Source organism: Strix uralensis, chromosome 11 (assembly GCF_047716275.1).
Source record: "Strix uralensis isolate ZFMK-TIS-50842 chromosome 11, bStrUra1, whole genome shotgun sequence".
Lineage (NCBI taxonomy): Eukaryota > Metazoa > Chordata > Aves > Strigiformes > Strigidae > Strix > Strix uralensis.
In genome coordinates this window covers 14,367,194-14,392,581 of record NC_133982.1, presented here as the reverse complement: position 1 = coordinate 14,392,581, position 25,388 = coordinate 14,367,194, and the positions used below count along the sequence as shown (strand labels likewise).

General features: G+C 39.5%; 1 protein-coding gene across 2 annotated transcripts in view; it reads right to left on the bottom strand.

Moving 5' to 3' along the window:
- Nucleotides 1-24,273, bottom strand: part of LOC141948128 (protein FAM169B-like) — a 40,964-nt gene extending 16,691 nt beyond the window's left edge. For both annotated transcript variants that reach the window (XM_074880192.1, XM_074880193.1), the window contains exons 1-4: nucleotides 24,210-24,273; nucleotides 11,344-11,477; nucleotides 8,462-8,561; nucleotides 731-816 (exon numbers count right to left, since the gene is read on the bottom strand). In XM_074880192.1, the coding sequence (XP_074736293.1) occupies nucleotides 731-816; nucleotides 8,462-8,561; nucleotides 11,344-11,477; nucleotides 24,210-24,243 (354 nt within the window). In that variant the 5' untranslated portion in view covers nucleotides 24,244-24,273. The remainder of the gene's footprint in view (nucleotides 1-730; nucleotides 817-8,461; nucleotides 8,562-11,343; nucleotides 11,478-24,209) is intronic.
- Between the last annotated feature and the right edge of the window lie 1,115 nt (nucleotides 24,274-25,388).

The window sequence follows — 25,388 nt, the reverse complement described above, 5'->3', positions numbered from 1 at the left end:
AAAAAGCCTACTTAATTCAGCGAATAATTAAACTCTATGTATGGCAGATATTAGGGAAAAATTATACAGGATCAGAATCATTAAGGACCAAAGCTGGACACAGAGGGTTGGGTAGAAAACATAACTGAGTTAATAGCCTCATGGCAACACAAAGCTCACATGCAGTAGACATCTGACTTAGTTGAAAACAGACTACAAGCTACCCAAATCTCTCAAAGTACAAAAAAGTAGTTGTATTGTATTAAGATAGCTTATTTGGAAAAAGAATTACAGATATAGAAACTATTAAATAACAATTTCATTAAATTAACACAATATAAACATCATCCAAGGCAAAAAAAATCATAACTAGCTAGATAGGACATTGCTCCAAAGGGTAGAAACACCTCCCATCAGACAGTTAGTCAAGCAACACTAATGTGAAGAGTTACTGCTAATGTAGTAATTCACTTTATCTGATTATTCCTTTAGTAGGCAGTGAGGTTAAACTAAAAACAAAACAAAATAAATCCCACAGATGAATCATAAATTGTATGCACGAAATTGTTTAGAGAGGGTTAATGTCCATGCCACTGTGCAACAGGAGACATGTGAAGTACTTTGTGAGCCACATAGCCCAGATCCCACAGGTTATAAAGCATGAGCTATAGGAGACCAGAGGCAGTTACATGTGATTGTTCTAGCTGGGAAGTTCCAGGGTAAAGGCTATTGTTTAAAATAGCATCCTTACTGAAATTAGCCCATCTCTAGAAGGATCAGCTGTCTTTACTACATCTTCAACAGGCCACCAACGCTGGTTCAGATAAACCGCCAAAACTACAAAAAGAAAAAGACAGGGAACACATTACCTGCAAATAAATACAAAGTTAGTTCTGAATCTTTCCACAAACAGCTTCAGATCTACTTCTCCCTCCAGCTGTCTCCAGTTTGATCTGCTGTGAGACAGCAGAGCAACAACTGTATTTCAGTTTCACCTCCGTGTCCCTTGATATCCAATTTTCAGTACCACACTAGACAGCAGATGAATCTAATTTTTCTCAGGAATTGATCAGATTTTGGTGTGACAACCTATGTGCCTTATGAATAAAGCACTTCCTGCGTAATATCTGTTCAGTAGCACAGTAAGCTTGAGTGACATTTGGGACAGAGAGCGCTAAAGATTATATTTTTGAAGTTTCTTTCAGACTTCCCCCTGTCCACATGCATACATGCCCATATTTGCACCTACACAAGTCAAACACAAAAGTTCTCACATCCACTTTATCAAATAACTTTTCAGCTGCCTATGTGACTGGTTATCTGTACCTTTAGAGTGGAGACTCCTAATCTCTGCATGGACAGATACCCACAGAAGTTCAAATGCATACAGAGAGGTTTCTGTCAATAAAGGACAGACATATGCACACGTAAGTAAGATGCACTTTGCCCTGATGCAGAAGTGTGTGACCAATCTACATGTAAGTCAAGTCCTTGTGTAGGTGCTATGCAAAACTCGCACCCCACTTCTTCCCATCCTTCCTGAATTTTTTACATATGCAGAAACAAGTATTTAAACCCTACTCCTACATGTTCATCTACAGAATTCATTGCCTGCCATTAGATTTACAAGAGAAAGACTGAAGCAGCAACAGTGACGCTGAAATTGCTGCCAAGCCCTGTTCAGAAGAAGTTTTAACATTGGGTCATTTCAAAGGATACAGAATAGATTTTAAGGGTTTAGATCAGGTTTTAGAATAAACACAGAAATTTGACCAGTTATGACCACCCACACATCAAGCAGCAAATATTTCAGCAAAAAGAACTCTATTATCCTTACAGTGGTGACATCCACTTAAGAAAGTACACGGCCACTATTTCAGGATTGCTCAAGAACACCATTATCTTCACTGTCTTCAAACAGGGCAGCTAGCATCCCTATTTTTAGACAAAAAGATAAAATATAATATAGGAAGTATGTTGCAAAGAACAACATGGAGTTCACACCTCTTGAGTCCTAAGAGGAGAGTGCACCGTCCACTGGTTTTCTAAGCTACTCAACTAGGGGCAAACACAAGAAAGTTAAAAACCATCTCTGAGTTAGAGATAAATTCACACACAAGGAAGTGAAATGGCTTTAGAGGATTCAGCATTTACCTCCTTTAACCTCAGGTTATACAAATGTCACTGATGTGTGTAGGTTAGGTTTCCCTTTTTTGCTTCAGCCTCTACCAGCTCCCACTGGCTCTAAGGCTGGAGGTTCCGCTTAGCTAACTTATATTTCGAATAAATTATTAAAGCATGTGCCAAAAAGCTTTGTGTACTGGGTTAACAATGAAGAAAGTATTGCACGCAAGGGCAGATGCCTGTTTATAGCACCAGATTCAACTCATTAAATATTATTCACTTACTTGCATGGGAGTTTCATACTCTTTCTGTGATGGATTCAATCTGTTCCCTCAATCCCTTCACTCTGCTTTCAAATGCAGGCAGGCACTGCTCCATTACACATCCATGAAACATGCAGCTACAAAGGGAGCTGAGTCAGACAAAGGGGACATAATGGGCCAAACGCTGACTTTAATGGCAGCTACACAGAGGTTTGGCACATAGTTCAGACACATATAACACACATAGTAAAGGTCAGAAAAGTTTTTAAAATCTTTGAGGAAAATAAGAAGATGCATAACCGTGTTCTAAGGAGCTACTTTTATAGAACATTTACTGTGCTATTCAATAATTTAAATGTGTGGAAGGGAACGCTAGTTGACATAGCAACTGTCACATCACATTACTTGAGCAACCTTATCTATATGGATGCCTTCCTTGAAGGAAAAACATTTCTCCAGATTTCACACAAACATATGTACTTTGCTTTTTGTTATAATTTTTCAAGTCAACATCTGGTCTGCAGTTAAATCTATCCATGCTTTCCCATATTCTCATTTTCATTTTATAATCAACTTTGAGGAACACTATTTCAAATGCAAACATGTTTTGTGAGACCACATGTTCCTTCACTCTCCTTTCCCACTCTTGTTGCTCTTTCCAAGACATTCGGTTATGTTCACCTGATCATAAGAGATCAAGTTATTGCCAACAGTAAGTTACATGTGTCACCTGAACCCCGTGAATCATGATGTACATGACTACAATGATCTTGCAATTACAAGTCTTGATGTGCTTGATCTTGCAATTGCAAGACTAGGTGAAAAGGATCAAGTCCAATACATTTCAGATCACAATTAATAGAGTATATATATGCTTAGTTGGGTGGCTTGCCCTGTAAGCATTAGCTTGCTAAACCTCAGTACTTTCATCACTTGAAGTCAGACAGACATATTCATAGTGTCACTAAGAAGCTGAGAGCCTCTGAAGCCTCTGATTCCATACCACTACGGGTATTTGGAATACATACTGAAAAATACTGAGTTGAATTAGGCACTAAGCATAATGCAATTGTGATTATGAAATGTCTCCCTTTGCAAGGCAAACATGGATCCTTCCCAACCCAGGCCTGGATTATATTTTTACTTTCTAGGCTATGCTGGCCAAATGTTCCCACACTGGTGTGCAACTATTTGAATGAAATGTGCACATCAGGACTCTACACACAGAGTAAAGCAGAAAAATGAAAACAACATCCAGCTTGGTACTTCTTTTTCCCTAGCCTTCATCTGAATTGCTGAAACGCATCCCTCAGTCACAAACTAAATTAAAGTCAATGCTATACATGAGAGATGTAATTTGAGTTTGTTTAATAAATATAGAATGTACCAGTTCTTTACTTTAGATAAAGTCATCTTTACCTTAATTTTGGTAGTATTTCAGATTGATGACATACTTGCAGAGACTGCTTTTGCCAGATTTCCACCTTGGAAGGAGAATGGTAAATTACCCCAACAACTAGTTCCATGCAACCAAGCCTAGGTTAGCTCTGAGATCCTACATTAAACTGCGTTCTGCAACATTGACACACCCTGAATACCTGTGTCCCCCAGTTCCCTATCTTTAAAATGGAGTAAGAGCATTTCTCTCTCTCTCCTAAGGGTCTTATCAAAATAAATACATTAAAGCTTGGGAGGCATGCAGATGCTGCAGTAATGGCAGCCATTCGAGTATCTAAGACAGATATCTTTCCTGCAACCAATTACATTTTCTTCTACAATTCGAGTTTTACTCAATGATTTGTTGCAAATGTCTTGTGATAAATGTTCCATGGCATCTAACAGTTATTGTAAATTATTATATACAGCATAGAAAAAATGCCACAATAGGGTATGTTTATTTAGTGTTATAAAGATGTTAATCACCCATGCTACGCTCTGTAAGCCCTTACAACACAATTTACATTCTCATAAAAATATCCGTACAGATATACTAACAGAACAGAACACTCAGCCCATCAAAAATAAATTAAAAATGCTCCCAACCAAGACCAAGTCCTGTGGAAAAGCTACCGTACCCATTTTCTCTTGGAAATATGCAGGTCATTTCAGACCACAAGCTAGACGTAACTTCTGGACAAGACATCTGATCAAGATGATCAGATATAAATCTCAGTGTTGGAATCAACCCCTCTTTAACCTATGTTCGAGAATCAAATGCCATCAAACTTTAAAGATCTTCACAGGCAAACTTGTAGCTAGGCTGCTAAATCCAGTATTTTTCCAGAGTCTAAATTATTAGAATTTCAAACATATATTATTAGATTGACAATATTTTCTTCAGGAATTGTGGGAAAATAAGTATATTGTAGTGGCTATTATTTCATAAGCATTATATACACCATTTTATCTATGCAATACTTAACCATTATAGATGTAAACACAAATGAAGCTGAAAGAAGAAATCCCATCACATATGAACATAAGACATACAAGGTATACAGCTTTCTCACTGAGATGAAGGTACTGCCCAGGTGTGTGGTTAACCCCAGCAATTGTCAAGGCTTGGTACAGAGTTCATTTTAGGGAGGAAGGGATGCTGGGAAGCCACCAGGAGCAAAGCTGGAGATATTAGAGAGAAGCTGAAGGAACTCATGGTGTCAGGGATAGAGCTGGAGAAGAGAACCAATAAATGGAAAAGGCTCTAGTCAGGGTTTTGGCAGTCACCAGTCAGCAGAACCACCAGAGCAGAGGAAGGTTGTGGCTCTCGGGAGCAGTATGATATGGTCTCAGAGCATCACGTGAGCAGTGGCAGAACCAAATAATGAGGATTTTAATGCTTCTTGCTCCTTCACTATCCACACCAGGACCTGAGAAGAACACAACTAAACATGCCGTATGCATTTATTATCTGCCTCTTCTACTCTGTTTCCAGTTGCTTCTCAGTAAAGCACCTCTACCCCAGCGTATCCTGGAACACCCCTGGCTGCCTTCCCCCACTGGACTTCAGAAATGTCCAAACTAATTGCAAGAGGAAAAATCAGTGGGCCATGTTTGCATTAGCAAGACTAACACTAACAAAACTGAATTCACAGAGCAAAACATTTGGTGCAGAGAATCTGATGCTTACAAATTCTAGGCTGGTGCTGAAAACTATAAGGCCATTAGAGGTTGGGGTACATTGGTATGCTTCTGGAGTGCATCCTCTAATTTCATTTCAGCCAAAAGTAATCCAGTTCATGCACTCCGAGACTGCTCCTTGATATTAACTGAAGCACAGTAAGTGGGGACAACCAGGAAATTTGCTTCTAAGAGCACTCCTGGTGTGAAGTAAGACTAAAATGCAGACATACCAGACAGCACATCAGAAAGAGAAAAGATCAACTACAGCAAGATTGTTTGCTTCACCCATCTGGACGAAACTCGAGTTCACAAGAAAAATGTAAAGCTCAAGGGAGGAAAAAAAAATCATGCAACCTATTTAGTGTTTTAACTTTCTGTCCGTGTCCTTAAGTAATGATGACTGAGTTAATAAATACTGCTTTTCTCTGAAGGAATTGGTTTTGAAACAATTTGATCTGTTCCACTGGTCAGAATAAAAGGTCATATAGGTAAGCAAATCCAGATGGACTTGCCACATTAACACAGTCTGCTGCCTTAAGAGTCAATTCCAAATCTGTTGAACTGTGGGAAAAATATCTGGACAAAATACTTCAAATGTATATACCCATATGTATAGGTATGCATACACATATACACACACCCCAGCAGACTTCAGAGGACTAATGAAAATTTATTAAAACTCATCTAAAGAAAAAAATCACATCAGTCAAATTTGATGTGTGTGGGAAGGCTGGCCACATGTTTATAGCATATAAAATCCAGAAACAAAGAACTTCCAGTAAAATCCTTTAAATCATACTTTTAAAAGGAATTATTAAAAGCCAGATGATGTAGGCCTTTACTTAAATAACTAGACTTACTGATCTCTGTGAGATTGTTTCTGTGACTATGGGCTGGTGACTCAAGCTAAAGTTTTGCAAGGGGGTCACAGTAGTCACTCAGTCTGTTGTTTATAATATAATAAGGTGTTTATTCTGCCAGGTTTAAGCTTTTAAGGTAGATAGCTATCATATAATTTAGGCTCCAATGTGGACTTGTTTGACTTGTTCCTGTGGGAAATAATTTTTTCCTTGTGTACATGTATGTCATTAATACTTGTTGTTCCTAATACCATTAGATCCTTTAACTGACGATTTGTGCTAAATGCACTCCTTTCACCTGCATTTATTTAATAATTCTTTTTTTTTTTTTTTCATTGTAGTTGTTACAGACCCCCATTCCTCTTGTGCATCCTAAATTAAGTTAATGCTGTTTTCACTACATTCCTTTGAGCATGAGTCAGTAGGTATGCACAACTGCACTCAGAGAGCAAGTTTGGCCTCCGGTGTAGACACTTCTCTCCTTTATCACACCAGTGCCTGTCTCTCTTTGGAAAAATGTTAATAGAATGTATAAATTAATGTCAGTAAAGTAATTCTATATCAGTAGTTTTAGAGGGACCAGAAAGTCTTTTAACTATACTTGCAACTTGGAAAGGTCTCCTACCTTCAACTATGTGAATCACAACCCATTAGCAAACGTCCAATTGAAATTGTATGTAAAAGGAGCTGGAAAACTTTGCAGAGTTCACCTTTAACCACAGATGATTTTAATCTGTGTTTTGTTCTTATGAAGACATTTCCTGGTTACAGGGTTTGGACTGAACAATGAATACTTAGTTACACTAATAGTACCTGTTCTAGGAGCTAAGATAGTTACATGACACACTTTAGAACTGAGCAGAGTGCTAAACTTCTTTGCCTGGCCTTTATTGTATTACTAAGAATACTGGCTATTAAAGCCTTTCAGGCATAATTTATAGCTTATCTCTTTTTTTAAAAAAAAAGAAAAAAGTATGTTTTTAATGACAGGTGTCATTAGTTTGCTGCCACATTTGGAAGCTGAAAGTTTAAGAGGTTTCATGTGTTCTGTGTTCCCTAAGTGACACAACTGGTCAACGCATAGGTTCATGTCTTTGTTGTAGATGTTCCAAAAATTCTATAGCCCATTGCTTCACAACAGCTCCAGCACCCCTCATTTAATCTAGGTGGGTCCTAGCCTGGGCTTCTGGTACTCCTCAGCTTGGAGTGAAGTTTCCCATTAATGACAGTGGTAATCAAGAGTTGTTACTTATTTTGCATCTGTATTTTTTCACATTCCGTAGTCAAAGACACTTGCCTAAGAGAGTAAGTACAAAGAAATCAGGCTGTGTCTGAAGATACTACAATCCTGATAGCAAGAAGATAAGGTTTAGATACAATTATTGATAAAATCTTAATAACCTGTTGATACTCTAAACAATGACTCATGAAACAGAAACACCAGTACGCACATGCTGACTTCTACTGCCTGTAACACAATTGTAGTGTATCCCTGTCAGGCTGACACATGGCTGTAATGGGAAAACACCAACATTACTAGCAGTAAGCAAGGCAAACCTGGTAAAGTTTAAAGAATATCTTGGGAGAACTGCCAAATAAAATGGATTTAGCTCAATTCCTGAGTATGGTCTCACCCCAAATTTACCCCTCACACACCAGTATTGGAAATAGGAAGCAATTAAACCTAGGACTGAAGAAGATATAATAAAATAAAAATAATATGAATAAGAATCAGTAAGACCTAATAAAATTTCACATATATATTTGCTCTTGTTTAAGGATTTCAGAATTCTATCCAAACTATAATGCATTAAATTTCACATCATTCTGAATTAGAAAAATATTACCCCATTGAACAAACTCAGAAAGAATAACAGATTTACCCAAGGTGATTTTTCAGCTACCAGCAGGTCTATGCATAGAATTTAAAAGCCCTGATTGTCAATCCTCCCTTCTAATCAGTAGTGCAGCAACATAAATCCCTGACAGGCAAGCTGAATCCACTTCATATTCAAAACAAAACCCAAAATATTTAAATGTATAAGCAAGCAGACCATCTTAAAAGTAAAGAAAGTACAACTACTCAAATTTCAAAATATTTTGACCAATTCTAACCTGTCTCTTTATCCTTTGGATCAGTTAACAGCAACATTTTGCAAGTAGAATTATTTCGGAAGAGAGGAACAAAACACACACAGGAATCTTCAAGTTTAACCTAAAAAACAAACAATCCCTGTAGCTGTTTGTACTGCAAAGCTCCTGAGAATATTTCATGTATTAGATACACTTATGATATGTTTTACTAACGTGCATGGTATAAGTTTAGCACAACACCCTCTCAGTCCTGAACTTCAAGGCACTGAAACATACATAATATTCTAATATTATCAGTAAGTAATGTTAATTTAAAAGAAATCAAGCTACCAAAGTTAGCAAAGACCTTAATGCCGACTTACTATGATTAGTAAATAACCTGGCTTTGAACACTGTTACATGCAGACAAATGGTGTTATGAAAGGCCAGACACATCAAATAAAAACAAATACAACTTGCACTTCTTACAGCATGGTCCAGCTGAGTACTTGTGGTGTTTTGCAAACAATGAATTAAGCCTCAGGGTACAGGGAGTATCAAAGCACTAGGGCAGTGCCTGGGCAGTTTATCTGTGAGGCACAGGGAGGGTAGATAATTGGCACAAGGTGGTTATGTTGAAGGCAAAGTTAAAATCAAGATGCAGCTCTCAAGCTCTCAAGTCTTAGACTAAACTTCTAAATGATGTGACACATAAACACAAAATTACTGTGCTCAAACAGCTCTATATGCATAGAGATGACGATTTCCATATGAATATTGCAAATGCTCTCGTGTAAGTTTAGGTACAGGCAAAGAGCGTGCATAATTTAGCACAGTATGTACTGTACTTTCAAAAATCTGGTCCATTGTGTATGTGTGGGTGTGCCTCTCTCTCTAATTGCACCCATTTGTCAGTTTGCTATGAAACTCAAATCAGTCATGTGATACATTTAATATTTCTTGGTGCATGGAAGGAGTAGTATGAATATGGATTATTCAAGATAACAACTTTAAGTTGAAACCAGTGTTCACTAGTTTATGAGTGCCAGAATTCTGGGATCATCTATGCCAACACTGGACTCCAGGAAAAAAAAATGAAAACTGCCTGAAATCTGTATTCGTGAGCTTCCCGAAATCTCGGTATGTTCTGGGGATTCAGTCGTTCTTTGCATGCTTCAAATATAACAGCATCGATGCCATTAGGGCACCTGGGTGCATTACTATAATGAAAAGGCCAGTACTGTTTCCAATACTGCTATGATTGTTGTTTTGTTTTATAAGATAATGTGCACTTTCACAGGTGCTAACAACATCAGCATGAGCCAAGCATAGCTCTCTGTGAACGCTGCCAATGTGCTCCCATCCCGACTTGCAATAATCCTTGCTATTTGTGTGCTGAATGCTTGACCAAAGACCATGCCATACCAAAAAGAAGTTCTGTGACCCGAGCAAGTGAGCTGACAGCCACTTAACACTTGCTAAATAATTATTCACGGTTGCCAGTCCTGCCACTTGAAACCTGCTTTAATTCAGATGCACAGAGAAAAAAAAAAAAAAAAAAAAAAAAAGCCTGGTAACTGCAGCCCTTATTCAAACACCAAAATTCTCATCCTTCAGGTTGTAGGTATATAATAGAGATGGTTAGCTGAGTCGTTCACTGGGGATGGGAGCTTTACCTTATTACATTTAATTTATTTTTAATTACAAAATATCAACATTCTTTGAACTATTCGTGACAGAGTATAAGGAAAAATACATCAAGAACATTACCATTACTTATGCCCTTGACTAGCTGTCTGACTGCAGATTAGATTAGACCTGAATTAAATGAATGCAAAGAGAAATGTGTTGCTATGAGACTCAAATCAGTCATGTGATATATTTAAGGTCTGATGACAAGCCACAAAATCAAGACAGTTTCAAAAATCAAAAGCCAGAAGTCCACCTTTAACTGATCTCACTGTGTCTAGCTATTATTGCAGGAATACACACTGCATTGCCTGAGATTTTAACTTACCCTCCTTTCTAATGGAACAGCAAATGAGCCTCTAAAACTACAACCAGGCATGAAAGGCTGAGGTAAGGACACAAAAGCCCTAAATTGGGGGATCTTTGCATTTTCAGGTTTGTTTGTATTTAACCCTACATGGTCCACTAGAGGGCATTAAAAGAGTATTTAAAGCTAGTTACATTCACGGCTCAAAGATGAAGCTACCCACCTGAAACAGCGTTTTTCTGGAAACTACTGCATATTATTTTCCTAAACTGTAGAAAAGCCACCATATTCCAAACAGTTATTTCAACTAATCCACTTACTGGTTTGATAGTATAATAACAGTTAGGCCAGCACACCTTTTATGATCTAGAAAATGCTCAGAATGAAAGGTTTCATAGGTGACTGAGGTCAGAATTTTTAACAGGCCTGCTCAGTCATCTCCAATGCAATCCCCCCAGGTGGCTCAGGAATGGACCCTAAAGCATTGGCACCTACAGTATTTATAGCATCTATCAATCACATCTGATCAGAATTCCTTTGGGAGGACCCATATTCAAAATTACCAGTGTAAGTATTGGAAAGAATGGAAACAAAATTCTGTAGAGGCAGAATACAGAGCTGTGCCATGGTATAAACGTATATCAAATCTACTTTTGATTCAGTCCTATAAGGAGGCAGGTCAAGATGTAAAGATCAGCTAAGTACTTCAAACCCTCATGCACACTCAGGGGGTTTTAGACTTGTAGTTTAAGCTTATCTCTCATTTGCAGCATGCAAACTATTTGAAATAATGCAGAATTTGCTGATTTGAAGAGATTTGTAATCCTGCCACCCCAGTTTACCCCTATTCACAGACAGACTATGAGCACAGCCATCAAACTAGTTTGCAAGTGTCTAACTTGCAGTATGAAAAACATCAGCCTACTACCTCTTCTCCTCCAGGGATTGACAAAACATCAGGAGTGGATGATGATTTCTTCAAGAGTTTTTCATGGTATGTTTCAGCATCTACTCGCAGAACCTCTGGATCTCCTGCTAACGTATCTACCAGGTAAAGGCAACCTGTAGTTAAAACATAAGATATTTTTACTTTTTAAATGAACTAAGAAACATGAGTTTTAAAACCTCAGTCTTCCCAGCAGCTGCCTGGTGTAGCTGGACCTTATTGTTCCCATTAGAGCCTTTCATATAATCCTAGTCTAAAATAGAAAGGCTGGTAAAAAACCTATCTATGTGTTATTTACCTCTTGGCATGCAATTTTACAAAGTAGAAGCATGACAGCATCAAATCACAGTTGTCTCCTTTGAATTCAACAAGCACAGTCTCAAATTTCTCTAGGTGTAAGTAAATTGTTTTAAAGCTGGAAGAGCAAAAAAAACTTCTTCAAAATGCAACCTGAGTTTCAGTACAGTCCAAAAATGTAACAGGAAAATAATTCCAAAGATTCCACTCTTTCTTGGAAGACTGCCCCTTTCTGGGTCAGTCCATGATCTGTTGTGTATCATTAGTTTTCTCTTTGTCTTTTTTGAGTAACTTCAGTTGGGCACTTTCACAGCAATGAAATAATGTCAAAAAATATTAAAATATTTACCCACATAAGAGTTCCCAAAACAGTAACCATCATCTTTAATGCAACATAACTTTAAATCCATGTGAGTCAGTGCTGAAGGGTATCCATGTGATACCAAAAATTACATACATCTGATGCCTGTTACCTAAATGCAAAGTCCAACTCCGTGCTCACGAGGAGCAAAACAACCTCTTTCTGATATAACAAACCAGACTGGTTGGTGGCTCATCACCAGCTCAAGGTAAAGAACATCAGAAGTAATGGGTTAGCAGTCTAAATAGTATTCTGTCAGTCTTCTACCATAGGAAGGAAATAGTTTCCATTTAAGGAGCTTTCAATGAATAAGCTACACCTGCAGCTCTTTTAAGCCTCAAACTGAGGACAACATCTTCTACCACACTGGCAGTTGGAGTCTCAGTTCTGAATCCTCCATTTTAATCATGGTTTGTTCTCACATGGCAGCTCCTGTGACCCAAGTTTAATGTGAAATAACTGCACTGATAGTAAGTGTAAAGCTAATGGCTGAGACAATGAACAGTCTTACGAGGGTCATTGCAAGAACTGTCTATATTAAGATTTAGAAACTATGATTCATAAAAGTACCATATTGAAAATTATACCTTTCCATGTAAAAGTAGGAGCATGGGATTTGCAGTACCAGGTCAGACTATTCACCCAGGGTCCCACCATTCTCCCTCTGGCAGTGATCAGTATCTGATTCCTCAGCAAAAGGGTAAGAAACTACAACTGATAATTCACCACCACCCAGCACTGCTTAAAATGCTTTAAACACTATTTTCCTGCCCTTTGCAGGCAATCAGCTTACATCCTGAGGCTTGACAGCAAAGCTATGTAGTCAGAATGCTGAACAGAAGCTACTCTGTAAATGGTTTTCATAGTATCTTTGTATGTGACAAAATGGGAGAGAAAACAGCATTGCAACACTGGCAAGTTGAGTCACATTGTAAAATCCCAGCCAGTACTTAGCAGTGGCAGTTTTCTTCTGCAGAGGCCTGGCCTTCCCCAGCGTAGTCTTTAACACCATCGAGCAAAGAAGGCATATAAGGGAAAAAAATTAAAGGTTATTATTAAAAACTAGTAATTTACTTAAGTAAATTTACTAGTAAATTAATTATTTGTAAAAGAGCAGCATGTAAGACTTAAATTTAGCACAAAGAATAATATTGGCCATGCTAATAAACACTATTCATGAGACACTGCTTACAAGGCTACATCCTGCCATTGTTAAACCAAAGCAACTTGATAAGCACAATCATTTTTTCTCCTCACTGAACAAAACAACTAGTACCTTCAAAGTTACACTATGCGTTTCTTGTACATAATATTCCTGTATTCTAAAGTAATAGTGACCATTTGAAGGATGAAATAATGTCACAGATTAAATAATGAGGCATTAGAGAAAGCTTCTGATCAACTTTCCATTAATACAGCTTTCCATAGAAGTAATTTTTTTGTCTTAAAACCATTTTAAACTACCTGTTAACTTGTCTTTCCTGTGTAATACTCTGAAAACACCCAAGTGAGTTAGGAGCACATATTCTAGTAAAGGGGAAATCCAAAAATTTTTCATTAAGAAAACAAATCTGTCTTGGCTTCTGTATGTTAGGGAGAGGAGAGAGAGAGTGAAGTTCCTTTAGGGACAATACGGAGCAGAACTCTAACTTTAGGTACCCTGGGGTTTCCTCAAGAAGTCAGATTGGTCTAAAGCTGGCTTTTGTGAACATCCCCCCAAAACGTGCACATACACACACATGCCACAAATGCTGTTCAGCTGCCATAGGCAGAAGAAAACTCACTATTTTGAATTTTTTTACATTAACTAATGTATTTCCCAGTTTTCCCTAATAAAAAGTGAAGAAATTATATTTGCCCTCCCGTATGTGTCCCTTTTATGCTTTTTTTGTATACAGAAACAAAAAAAAAACCACCTCAAAGTCTAGCCATAACTATTGTTAGGCATTTGACTACAACAGTAATCATTGCTGGCTAACAGGATGTTATAAAGGTTCCAAAATCAAATGCAAAATAATTTGTTAACATTGCTTTAAAAGAAAAGCAGTGGTCTTCTCCTGTGAGTTCTTCAGTCTGAGGCCCCTATCAGCATCCTGGGATACCAAAATTGCGAAGTTCTAAGGACAGCCTTTTAACCTGATTTGATTTACAGGATTTCATTCGAATTTGATCTTACCTAGCAGCAACAAAAGAGCACATTGTGGCAGCCAATCTGCTAGACACCCAGCGAGCACTCCTTGCAAACAGGCGATGTGCACAAAGGGTTACCATCTGGGGGAGGGAGGGAGGGAGGGGGAGCAAGGGGGGCAGGAGGGGTGAGTCATAAAAAGGGGGCCTCTTGCTGCAGCCACAGAGGAGGGACCATAAACCATAAGGAGAGTAAATTTAGAACGGGAGGCCTACTGCATTAGAGGGATTCCTGACATTAGCTCTGAAGTGGCTGCCATCTTAAATAGCCAAAGCTGGTAAACAAGGTCAAGACATCATCTAGGCGGATTCTACGGCGTTTACAGAGAGGTACCAGGCTTTGTCTTTTACAGGGCACCAGCATTCAGGGCAAAGGAGGAGGAAGTATATGCAATTCCACTGAAAAAAACTTCTCTAGAGATAAATGAGAAATGTGAATGGGCATATTTCCATGTCAAGCATGCAGAATAGATTTTAAAGCAAAAACTAACACGGATTCTGTTTCTCCTCTTTTGTTTCCATGGAGCAGTCTGGGCCACATTCTCAAGCGAGGATGTGTAAGCGCATATCCTCTCACTCTAGTGATCTGTCATCAATTTGCACTAAGAATCTGATTTTTAAACTGAAAAAGCTATAGTTAAAACCAGCTATACACACAAGCAGGCACTGCCCATACAACTCAGTCATCTTTATGAGATACTACCCTCCAGCACCTATAGGTACCTCAGTCTAAGACATTACACAACTCTGCCAATAAGGCATAAACCAAGGCCCCCATTTCAGTCCTGATCCCTAAACTCAACTTTTTCTAAACCCGCTGCTCTGATTTTCTCCAAAATAGAGAGCTGAATTTTATAGTCGTTTCACAGACAATTATCCCTCTTGAGAGGTAAAAGTCAGACAAAGTTCACTTCACTTATGATCCAGAAACATCAATATGTGGGAATCCAGATAGATCTGATTAACATGTTTATGTTCTGCATCAGATAGATAAATAACAAATGCAATCATAAAATAGAAGACAATATTCTACTTTAAACTACACATTAATATTTGTAGATTAGAGACAGACCACCATCATTACAGATTCAGCAAGAATTTCATTCTATCAGTTAAAGTAAGCAGGAAATATTTTTCCAAGGGCAAAATAATTTATTCTCAATACAACAGAAAACACATGGTGCACACACTTGTATGTGAAATTCCACAAGTGAAACTACAGACTGCTGTAATGCCCGAAGGTAAATGACATGCTTCAATCCAATCAGATATTCTGAAGATTCTTTGTGATGATCCTTTTATATCCTCTGCAACTAAACCCTGTGCCATAATAGAAATAATTTAACTAGAATATAGATAACCGCAGACTTATCTCATTAGTATAATGCTACAGCAATTAATATCACCATTATAACCCTCAAGCTCTCTTTCACTAGACTAGTCATTTTAGTACCTATGTATTAGTGTTACTATTTTGCCATTATCTAACAAACCAGTTACAACTTGGGACAATCAACTCTGTCTCTTTGTAAAGATCCTTTAAATACTCATTTAAGTTTCAAATTAGTATGTACTGCCAATATATTTGTATTTTTTGACCATGAACCCAATTTATTAAACAAGAGATATTTGTTTTCATTGTTAAGAATTTTCTATCCCTGCATTCATGTGTGGCTTATTAATACTGTTTCCCTAAACCAACAAAGTTGGTGATGCAATTTTTTCAGACTCGACACATCACTGAGTTGATTAAGATGCATTGAGGTATTGTTGGTACTCCCAGGAAAGACTTACTTGTTGAAAAGCCCATTTCAGAGATTTGTAAGGACATTTAGGATGCAGCTAGATTGTAGAGCAAAATACATCAACCTCACCGTAGATGAAGCATGAAAAGTGTTATGTCTGAAGTGAATTAATCATTTATCCTACAACTACTTTTTCATGTTCTACACACACAGAGAATGACATTACATGCATCCATTAAGAATTGTATGTTTACAGAAAAGCCATCAGTCACCACAGGATTTGCATCTGGACTGCGCATCTTTATACATTCGTACAAATTTGTGAATAATTTTACATGTAAAAATATGAAAAATACTTAAATCTGATTTCAAGTGGTGCAGAAACAATATAGATAAAAAGAACATTTCTAACTTTCAAGTTTCATTATTTATTCAGTTTTGCCATTTCTAATGCTTGCAATAGTAGTACTGGTTTTACTTATTGGCTTTATTTTCATGCTAATATATTTCACAATTAAAAAAAAAAAAATCAAACTTCAGTAGGTTTTCAGTGTTTCTGACAGTATTGTGAGGTTTTTTGTCCAAGAACTATTTCCCTTTTTTTTTAAATCAAAAAACACTTTGCAATACGAGACAAACATGTGCACCAACACAAAATGACAGTATATCACATCAATATTTAAGAGAGAGTGTTCTTGTAATTAAACCAGGCAACTGAGACCTGAACTCCTAAGATTTATTCTTAACACAGGTGTGGTTTTGTGGCCCCCAACAAATCACTTCATCTTCTGTCTGGTTTCTTATCAGTTAAGTGTATGTCTTATCTACCACTTCAAAAGGGTGTGACGTTTTTCTTATCAGTGCCTCTGAAGTCCCAACATAAAAAGACAAAGAAGTCATATAACATAAATTGTTCTCTGTTCTCCTGTGGACTGTCACTGCCACACTATGGCAGCACAACCATGACAGCATCTAGGATCTAAAGATAACTTTTTTTGCCCTTCTAAATCGTGCACATACAAGTGTTTTCGATTACACTCTCACAGGAGTGGGAGCTCTGTGTTAAACAGCAGTGCTTAACATCAACTCTTCTTTCCCTCCAATGAGCTTGAACAACTCTATGCATGTGGTTATCATTAGACAACCATATTTGTTTAACCTTTCAAAGGAAGGAAGAGGTCTTTGCCACGTTCCCGGGAGAACATGCAGAACCTGACTCTCATATCCTGAATTTAATTGAGCAAGTACATGTCAAAAACCAAGTTCTAGTGTAAGCGAGACTTCAGTATCACAACAACATGTGGTGGCAATGGAGTGGACAAATGCTGTGTGTGATATCTGTCCAACGTGGCAAGGTAGCTCTTAACCACATGTACATCATTAATGAAAACAATGTTCTTCCCCCCTGTACTGCTTTTCACCATTACTAATAGATCAATCACTCTTGGAACATAAAGGATGAAAAAAATGCATTGGCATTAACAGGTTTCTATGTTTCGATCCAAAAACACCATTTATATATTAATTTCTATTCTATCACAATTCAAATGTCAAGAAGGGCTTCAGAAGACAAACTAAACACAAGTTTCTGTCTGTAAATAAATTTCTGCTATGGAATCAATAAATGAAGGCAGAAGGGAAATAAATAATCCTAATCCCATTCCCGGTTAAGAAACCAAACAGATTAAATACATGAGTTCAGCTGTAGCAATATGTGTCATTACTGCAAACTCTGTCACTCAAATGGAGGGCAGACCAAATGTTAGGCATCCCAAATGCAAGGTACTATCATATGAGCCATCCCATTCCTGCTAACACATTTTTACTACTGAGTTCAGAAAAGAGAATAAAAAAGCTTTAAGTATACACATATATTTAACAAAACGTAGATGAGCAAAGGCAGATACTAGACAAGCCTAACTCTGAAAAATGTCAAACACCTTCAATTTTCACTCTCTTCAATGACCTCTGAAGGCCCTTAGAACCTCATATGACCAGGGTCTACTATAAACCATGTGTTATTTATTTTCCAAAACTTAAAGTAATCTGCAATTTATGAAATGGGAAAAAGATTGAAAAGAGAATTAAATAATTGATTTAATTATTTAGCTCTTTTTGGAAAAATACCTACATGAAACACAATGTTTAAAATGTTTTCAAAGCTAGAAAAGCAAGTTCATATTGAAGGGGTATTTCCTCCACTCTAACCTGAAGTAATCCCGTACTGAAAGTTCCAGCAAACAGGTTCCAACTGTATCTATTTTTCCTCAGCTGGATCTTTAGCAGTGTTACACTTACAAAAATAAAGCCACACCCAACTCAGAGTGCAGATAAATTAAAAGACATCTGTGTAAACAGGCTACCCCTGTCCTATTACACACAGAATGCACATCTGGACTGGCATGTTTTGCACAAAGTTCTAACCTAACGTAATTGAAAAAAGCTGAGGTATTGTGGCCCAGAAACAGACTTTATAAATAAAAACTGTAGCATACTGTTAAACCATGGAAGTGCTACCAGCTGTAACTATGACATATCAGGAATTCATACTTCTGCACATTTAACTCTCTTTTTCACAGAGCTTAGATGTAAAAAAGGAGGAGGGAGCTTACAGAATAACTCAGAGAAGATGTAGTCCTGAAGAAAATGGACATTCAGGATTGTAATTAGTTAGACTTTAAGGTTCATGTTCACATCAGGTTTTCCTCAAGGAAATTCTATTGATTCAGTGGGATTGCTGCTAATACCTCTGAACCTGCTGAGTTCTTCATATGTACTGTTTTTCATACAACCAAGAAATGGGCAGAAATGTTCCTGGAAAAGTCTAACTTCAACTCCTGAGGACAGTGGCATAGATTTTCTCGTATATTTAAGAACAAAAATCTAGGTTTGTCAACTTAATTATTTGTCTACCCCCCAAACAAAATAAAAGATAGAAGAAAAATATACAAGTTTTCCAGAACAACTGTGTCCATATCAGGGGCTTTTTCCAGCAGTTATGTCAGTGCTACATCTCACTTCATCATACCCATAGCCAAAATAGCATGCCAGGAGAAGTTCATAGTCCAGGCCTGATCTCAAATTAGAGTCTGACTCTAAAGTCTAAGCAAAAAAGAAATGGGAGGCCCTGAATGACACTGAAATATATCACTGAAGTATTTTCATTATTCAAAGAGGCTGATTTGAAAGGAAAATGACAGAAAAGATTCCGTGAACAGCAGTAGAGCTTTTATGAATCACAAGTTGAAATGTAGATAGTGGTAGTTCAATCCTTTACAAAGATGGAAGATAGAAAGGAGGATGTGTTGGTCAAAAGTCAGCCTATAACTTAAGGGAAAAAAGGAAGACAATGTCTCCCATAGTGATAAACAAGGAATAGTGAAATGACAGGAACTGACAACTGAGTTTAGCAAATGGTTTAGCATGAAGACGATTTCATCCTGTGGTGAGAAGGCAGACAGACTGACAGGACAGTTTCAGAAAATAGCCACATTTTAAGACCAAGGAGCATTTAAAATTATTACTGAAACACCCACTGTCACAACCTGGCACTAGGGCTAGCATTTAAGTACCACATTAAATACATTTCCCTATTACTACCATCATTCAAAGCAGGTGTGGGAAACCTAAGGTCACACACAGCCCTTATCCTCATGTCATACAAACTGTGGCAGTATGTGTAGCAAACCAAGAGCACCTGAAAGCCCCGGGTTGCTATCAGAAAGGACAATGTTTCCCAAGCAAACGAAGTAACGATGAAAACGCGAGACAACTGTCTAGATTTTCAGGGATACCAGTTTCAGATGCCACCTAATTTGAGTTGCAAATGCTTTACGTCTAACAAATCTACTGCTCCCACCAGTAGAGTGCAGAAGTCTGCCTAAGAAAGCCCAGCAGCCTTTCTCCAAATTACTTGCAAGGAGCAATTTGTACAGGCAGAATAATCTGAAAATAAAGCAATTAATTTGAGGGGAAAAAAAACCAACACAGAAACAAAAAAATCCCTTCCCCCAGTAATTTCCACTTTGCTAAATTTATTATGCAGCTGTAAATTAATACGTCACCTGCACTAGCTATCACAAGCCTCTTAGCCTGCCTCAGAACTTGCTTTAATAAACAGCTGCAAGTAGTGGAGGAAATATGTAAACAACTCTCTTGTTTCTCTGTGCCATTGTGTCAGCTATTCTACATGTCTTTGAAGGTGCTCCAAAATCAGCATGGCTCTGCTTTTCCCTTTTTCTCCTTTTGGGAGGAGGAAGAAGCAGAGAAGGAAGGACAGGCTGGCAACAGAGGGCTAACTCTGTGCTTGCTGTGCTCTTGACAGTAAGGCTGAGAGTGTTCAAATTCAGTTTACACAGGCTCTTCTGTAAGGACAAAAGAAACCGCTGCTGGTGGTTAAAAATGCAAAAGGTTTTGATTGTAATGGCTTGACAATCAGCCAAAGATATGACTAGGGGGGGGAAACACAGCAAGGCAGCTATGACCAGAATGGAAGAAACAAGGAAAAACACATGGCTTGACTTCAGAGCAGAAAATTGACTTAGGCTTTGCATAAACGACAGCATACCTCCAAGCTTGCCTGATCCACAGCCTGCCTGGAATGAGAACATGTAGTCTAAAAGCAGAGCCTATTAAAAGGCATAATGTTTCTAAATGGCATCTGTTACGTACTAATAAGCATTACTTAAAGGACACAGGCCTTAAATTGCTACCAAACGTGCACTTATCTGAAACTGCTGCAAGGCAATCATTACAGAAATGTCACATGACACCATAGGAATTTGAATAATATAAAATGTTTTTATTTAGTTTGGCTTGAAATCATTACGCAGAAAAAATATGGAGGCACTTTCTGAGATTTTGAAACTCTGCAACTTCACAGGAATGAAACACTAGCAAGAATTACATCAGCGGAGCCATTTGCCATCTGTTGTCAGTAATACTATAAAGACCAGACAGCAGTTTCAAAGGTTACAAACACAACATTTTTAAGCATCCACAGACCGCTCGGTAACTGAGAAGGACACAGTTTACTTCAGATATGTGCAACCTGAGGGTCTGCCAATCATTTTGCAAAGACAACACACCAGAACTGTGAATCGCCACGCGAAGTGTTTGGGAGTCTCTCAGTACGCAACCATTACACGATGTGGAAAATACATACCAGCCTGTTCTACGTAGGTTCTTAAAACATACTCACAACCATAATGTCTGCACACCTCCCACTTGCAAATTTAAACCGGCTAGACTTTCTCTTGTGCTGTTTGTTTTCTCATACTTTCCCCCAAGCGAAGGAGTGTATTCACTGTAATGCTGTTATGGAAAGGGACTCAGGTTTGTTTGGTGGGTTTTGGACTGTTTTTTCTTTGAGCAAAGTAGTTAGGATTTTGTTTCCTGTTTTCTTTCCTCTAGACCATAACTATTATGTTAAAGAAAGCAAGGTTTCAGTAACTTGCCTCACCCGTGGCATGGAAAGCAAGGAGGTTATGACAGTCCTCACCTCTTAGATACACACACTCCTCAGCGTGAGTAAAATTCTGCCTGTTCCAGACGTAAGATTTTAGTTATACTGAAGGTGTATGGTTGTTGATCAGTCTCATCTTAGACCTTTGAGTAGCTTTTCTAGATGTGGGGGACCCATTCATTATATATAGCACCTATATGCTACCTGAATTTTGCGGTTCCACCTTCCAGGCTGCTGACCTCCTGCCTGTAAACCAATTAATATGGATTTCATGGAGGGCAGGGAGATTTCCATCTTCCTAGAGAGACTGATGGAAATTTAAGGCTTCATTAAAGCAATTGTTAAACTAGATGTACGGGTTTCTCATCCAGTAACTAGCTATTTCTCAGGCTCCAGAGTTGTATATATTTTGTTACTCACTGACTGTCCTTCCTAGCCTTGCTGTTAGATGGTTAACACATACAAATCTGACTTTTAAAGTGTTCTAAAGTGACAAAGCTGAATTTAAAACAAGAACCTCAAGTTCCAGGTCAACAGCTGGTCTGCTTCTCAACCGTAAGGTTTGCCTAGGACCTATAAAGGGGCTTAGAAACCTGGAAGTGTAAGCAATCTTGCCCTGTGAAAAACAGTTATGGGAACAAACCTCAAGACCTAGTTGTAGCATCTCATGTTACAGCATGACGTAAACTGAAAAGCACCATTTACATAAGAAGAGCTAATGGCTGACTCCAATATGCTCTTACAGTGTGCTGTATACTCAATTGTTTGAGTATATGAAACTATTACCAATTGTTCCATAATTATTTTAAACATAGGTATATTCAATTAAATAACTAAGCCAAAACTTGGACGATACCTGAAACAAATAGCAGATGTCCCAAAAGAGGAAGGGGATGGAAGAACTATTCTAAACATTCAATTTGAGAGTAATGTAAAAGTCAGAGGAAAAACGTAGACATTAACTGAAGTACCCAACAGTACAATGTTTGCTTGGACATGAAAAACCAAGTCCCATTCATCTAGAGATATTTTGTTTAAAACATCAGCAGAATTGAGAATCTTCCAAAAAAACCAAAAAACCAATAGCATTATTACAAATGTTTGACTTTCGTAAGAGGCTGATAGGAGGGAGAAAATAGAGCAATCTGACTATGGCACATTTAGCCATGAGCAGCTAGAGGAACTAATGAACAACATCATTGTTTTACTGAAGGGGATGAAGTAGGTGCTTTAGATAAATGGCAGCAACTTAAAATGTGTTTCAGAAGATAAATTCACTTTCTCACCATTTACCTGCTAGCGTGACAAATTAAGGAAGAAGACTATAAAAACTGAGCATGAGGGAAAGCAGTGCAAAAGCTAACTGAGGTGATGCAATGGGCCCTTATCCAAACAAGTGCGTGAACAGAGATTCTTGGAAGTGCTCCTAGTCAAATATAAACCAGGAACGCTTACACGCCAGACTCCCTTGGAAATCCACGGTGGAGCATGTGCAGAAGATCCACCTGTCCTAAAATCAGCTTCCTTACCAAGCACTAGGAGCACTGCCATTTGGGAACTAACATAATGTCTGTTCACTTCAAAGCAGCATAAGACCACCATGTACTGAATGGCTGAGTTCTCTCTGTTGGCCTCAGCTGGGGCAGAGCACTCTTTGCCTACTGTCAGAAAGACCAATAAGTTAACTTCTGCTGAAAGGAGACGAGGGGTGAGTTGCTTTTTTCCCCACCAAATTCATCATTAGAGACCACGTATTCCTTGTTCTACAGTCAGCTCATGATCAGCAAAGGAAGTTTTAACTGAATACTTTTTAAAGACAGGGCAAGTACTCTGCAGCATAGAAAGCCTGTTATATCTCATCTCTACACCAAAATAATCCAACTAATTATTCTTCTGCGGCCAAAAAGCAACGTGTTTACTGCCCCTTTTGTCCCATGCTTCTTTTTTTAAACCATGTTTTGTTCAGTTTGGATAAACACTTGTTGATGCCGTCTGAAATTTGTCCTTAAAATTGTAGAAGTATTTTTACACAGTATTCCCTCTGCTCCTTAGCAGTTCTCAAGCACTTAGCCATTGAAGTCCCAAACTCGTGCAGGTGTGCTGTGAGACCTCTAAACACACCCTGGAAACAGGCGTTTGGAGCCTTTCACCAGCATCACCTGCCGAACCAAAGCTGACAGAAATCATCAGGCCGGTTCCTCTCTGCTTCAGGACAGGTTTGAACTAGCCTAAAACCTGGAAAAGTTACCTGTACGCTTGGGAAAAGAGCAAATCACCCTGTAGCAGACTACTCGGGTTGATCCCTCTTTGTGCAGGGGTGTCGGATCGGACCACCCCCCTCAGGCGATCCTGCGAAAGCAGGGCGCCGGGAACACGGCCGTGAAGAGCCGGGGCTCGCCCGGTCATGACCGCAGGCGGCTGAGCAAAGTTTTCCTGGAAAGGCTCGAGTGTTTTGCGGCGTTCTGGCCGCTCCTGGCAAGCCCGGCGGCGGTGCCGCGGGGAGCCCGCCATTTCGGCGCGGCGGGGGGACACGCCTCGGTCTCCTCACAGGAGGCGCGGGCAGGCGCCGGCGGCGGCCCCGGACAGCCCGGGCGGGCGGTGCGTCAGGGCGGGCACCAGCGTCCAGCCTCTGCGGGTGTGGGCAGCCGGCCCGGCCTGAGGGCGAGAGCAGGAGGGAGGAGAAGCGAGCGGGGCGGCCGCCGTGAGGGGAGAGACGGGGCAGGGGGCGGTGGGGGAAGTGGGGGAGGAGGCCAGGCCGCGGGGGAGCCCCCGAGCGCTCTCGCTCCCCTCTTACCAGCGGCGGCTCTTCCTCCTCCCTCGGCCTCCATCACTTCCTCTGAGGCGGGCTCCCACCGCCGCGGCCCGCCCCCGCCCCGGAGACGGTGGCGGGGCGGCCCGGGGCCAGGCGGGCCGGGGCTTGGCTGACAGGAAAAGCCGCCGCCGGGAGGCGGGGAGGGCGGTCGTGGGGCGGCTGGGGAAACAAAAGGACGGGGGTGGTGGCGGTAAAGAGTCTGGCGAAGTTTCTGTAGGAGCGGGGGCTGGAGAGGCGAGGGGAAGCTGGCTGCGAGCTCCCGGCACGGTGGCCGCAGGCTGAGGGGGCAGCCCTCGTCCTCCGCCATCAAGGCCCGGCCTTCGGCAAGTGCCAGCCCAGGACGGCGTCCTCACTTGAAACACAAGCTCCCAACACAGCTTCCAAATTCTTCATTTAAAAGGCACAGAATGACAAACCACAGAGCTAACACCAGTTTCTTTAAACTCAGGTGGCAGAAGCAGAAGGTTTATGAGGGAAAGTAAGTACGAAAATGACGTTTTTATAGCATTCTTCAGCCTTGTACTGCAGTGATTGTTGTCAGGGTGACAGGCTTTTTGAAAACCTAGGCAAACAGCCTGCTGTTTGTCATTACAAACCATAAAACAACAACAACAAAACCCAAAAACAACAACCAAAAAAAACCCACCAAAAAAACCCAAACCCAAACAAAACAACCAAAACCAAAAAACCCCACAAGAGGTAATGGCCTCAAGTTGCACTAGGGAAGGTTTAGACTAGATATTATTTCTTTACAGAACTGGTTGTTAGGTGTTGGATTGGGCTGCCCAGGGAGGTGGTGGAGTCCCCATCCCTGGAGGTATTTAAGAGTCGGGTCGACATAGCGCTGAGGGATATGGTGGAATTGGGAACTGTCAGTGCTAGGTTAATGGTTGGACTAGGTGATCTTCAAGGTCTTTTCCAACCTAGATGATTCTGTGATTCTGTGAAAATTGAGGTACAGAGATTAAAATGAACACACAGTTGTCAAAACTAGAAAGTGGAATCCAGGTGTTGACTCCTGGGAGTCTTTCTACCCTGAGTGTGGGATCCGTTAATTATTTGTAAAATAGCAGCTACAAGTATCAAAGAGATGAAGAAAAAAGTACATAGAAATAACAGTAAGTTTGCAAAGAAACAAACTTACCTTTTCATTTACACCAT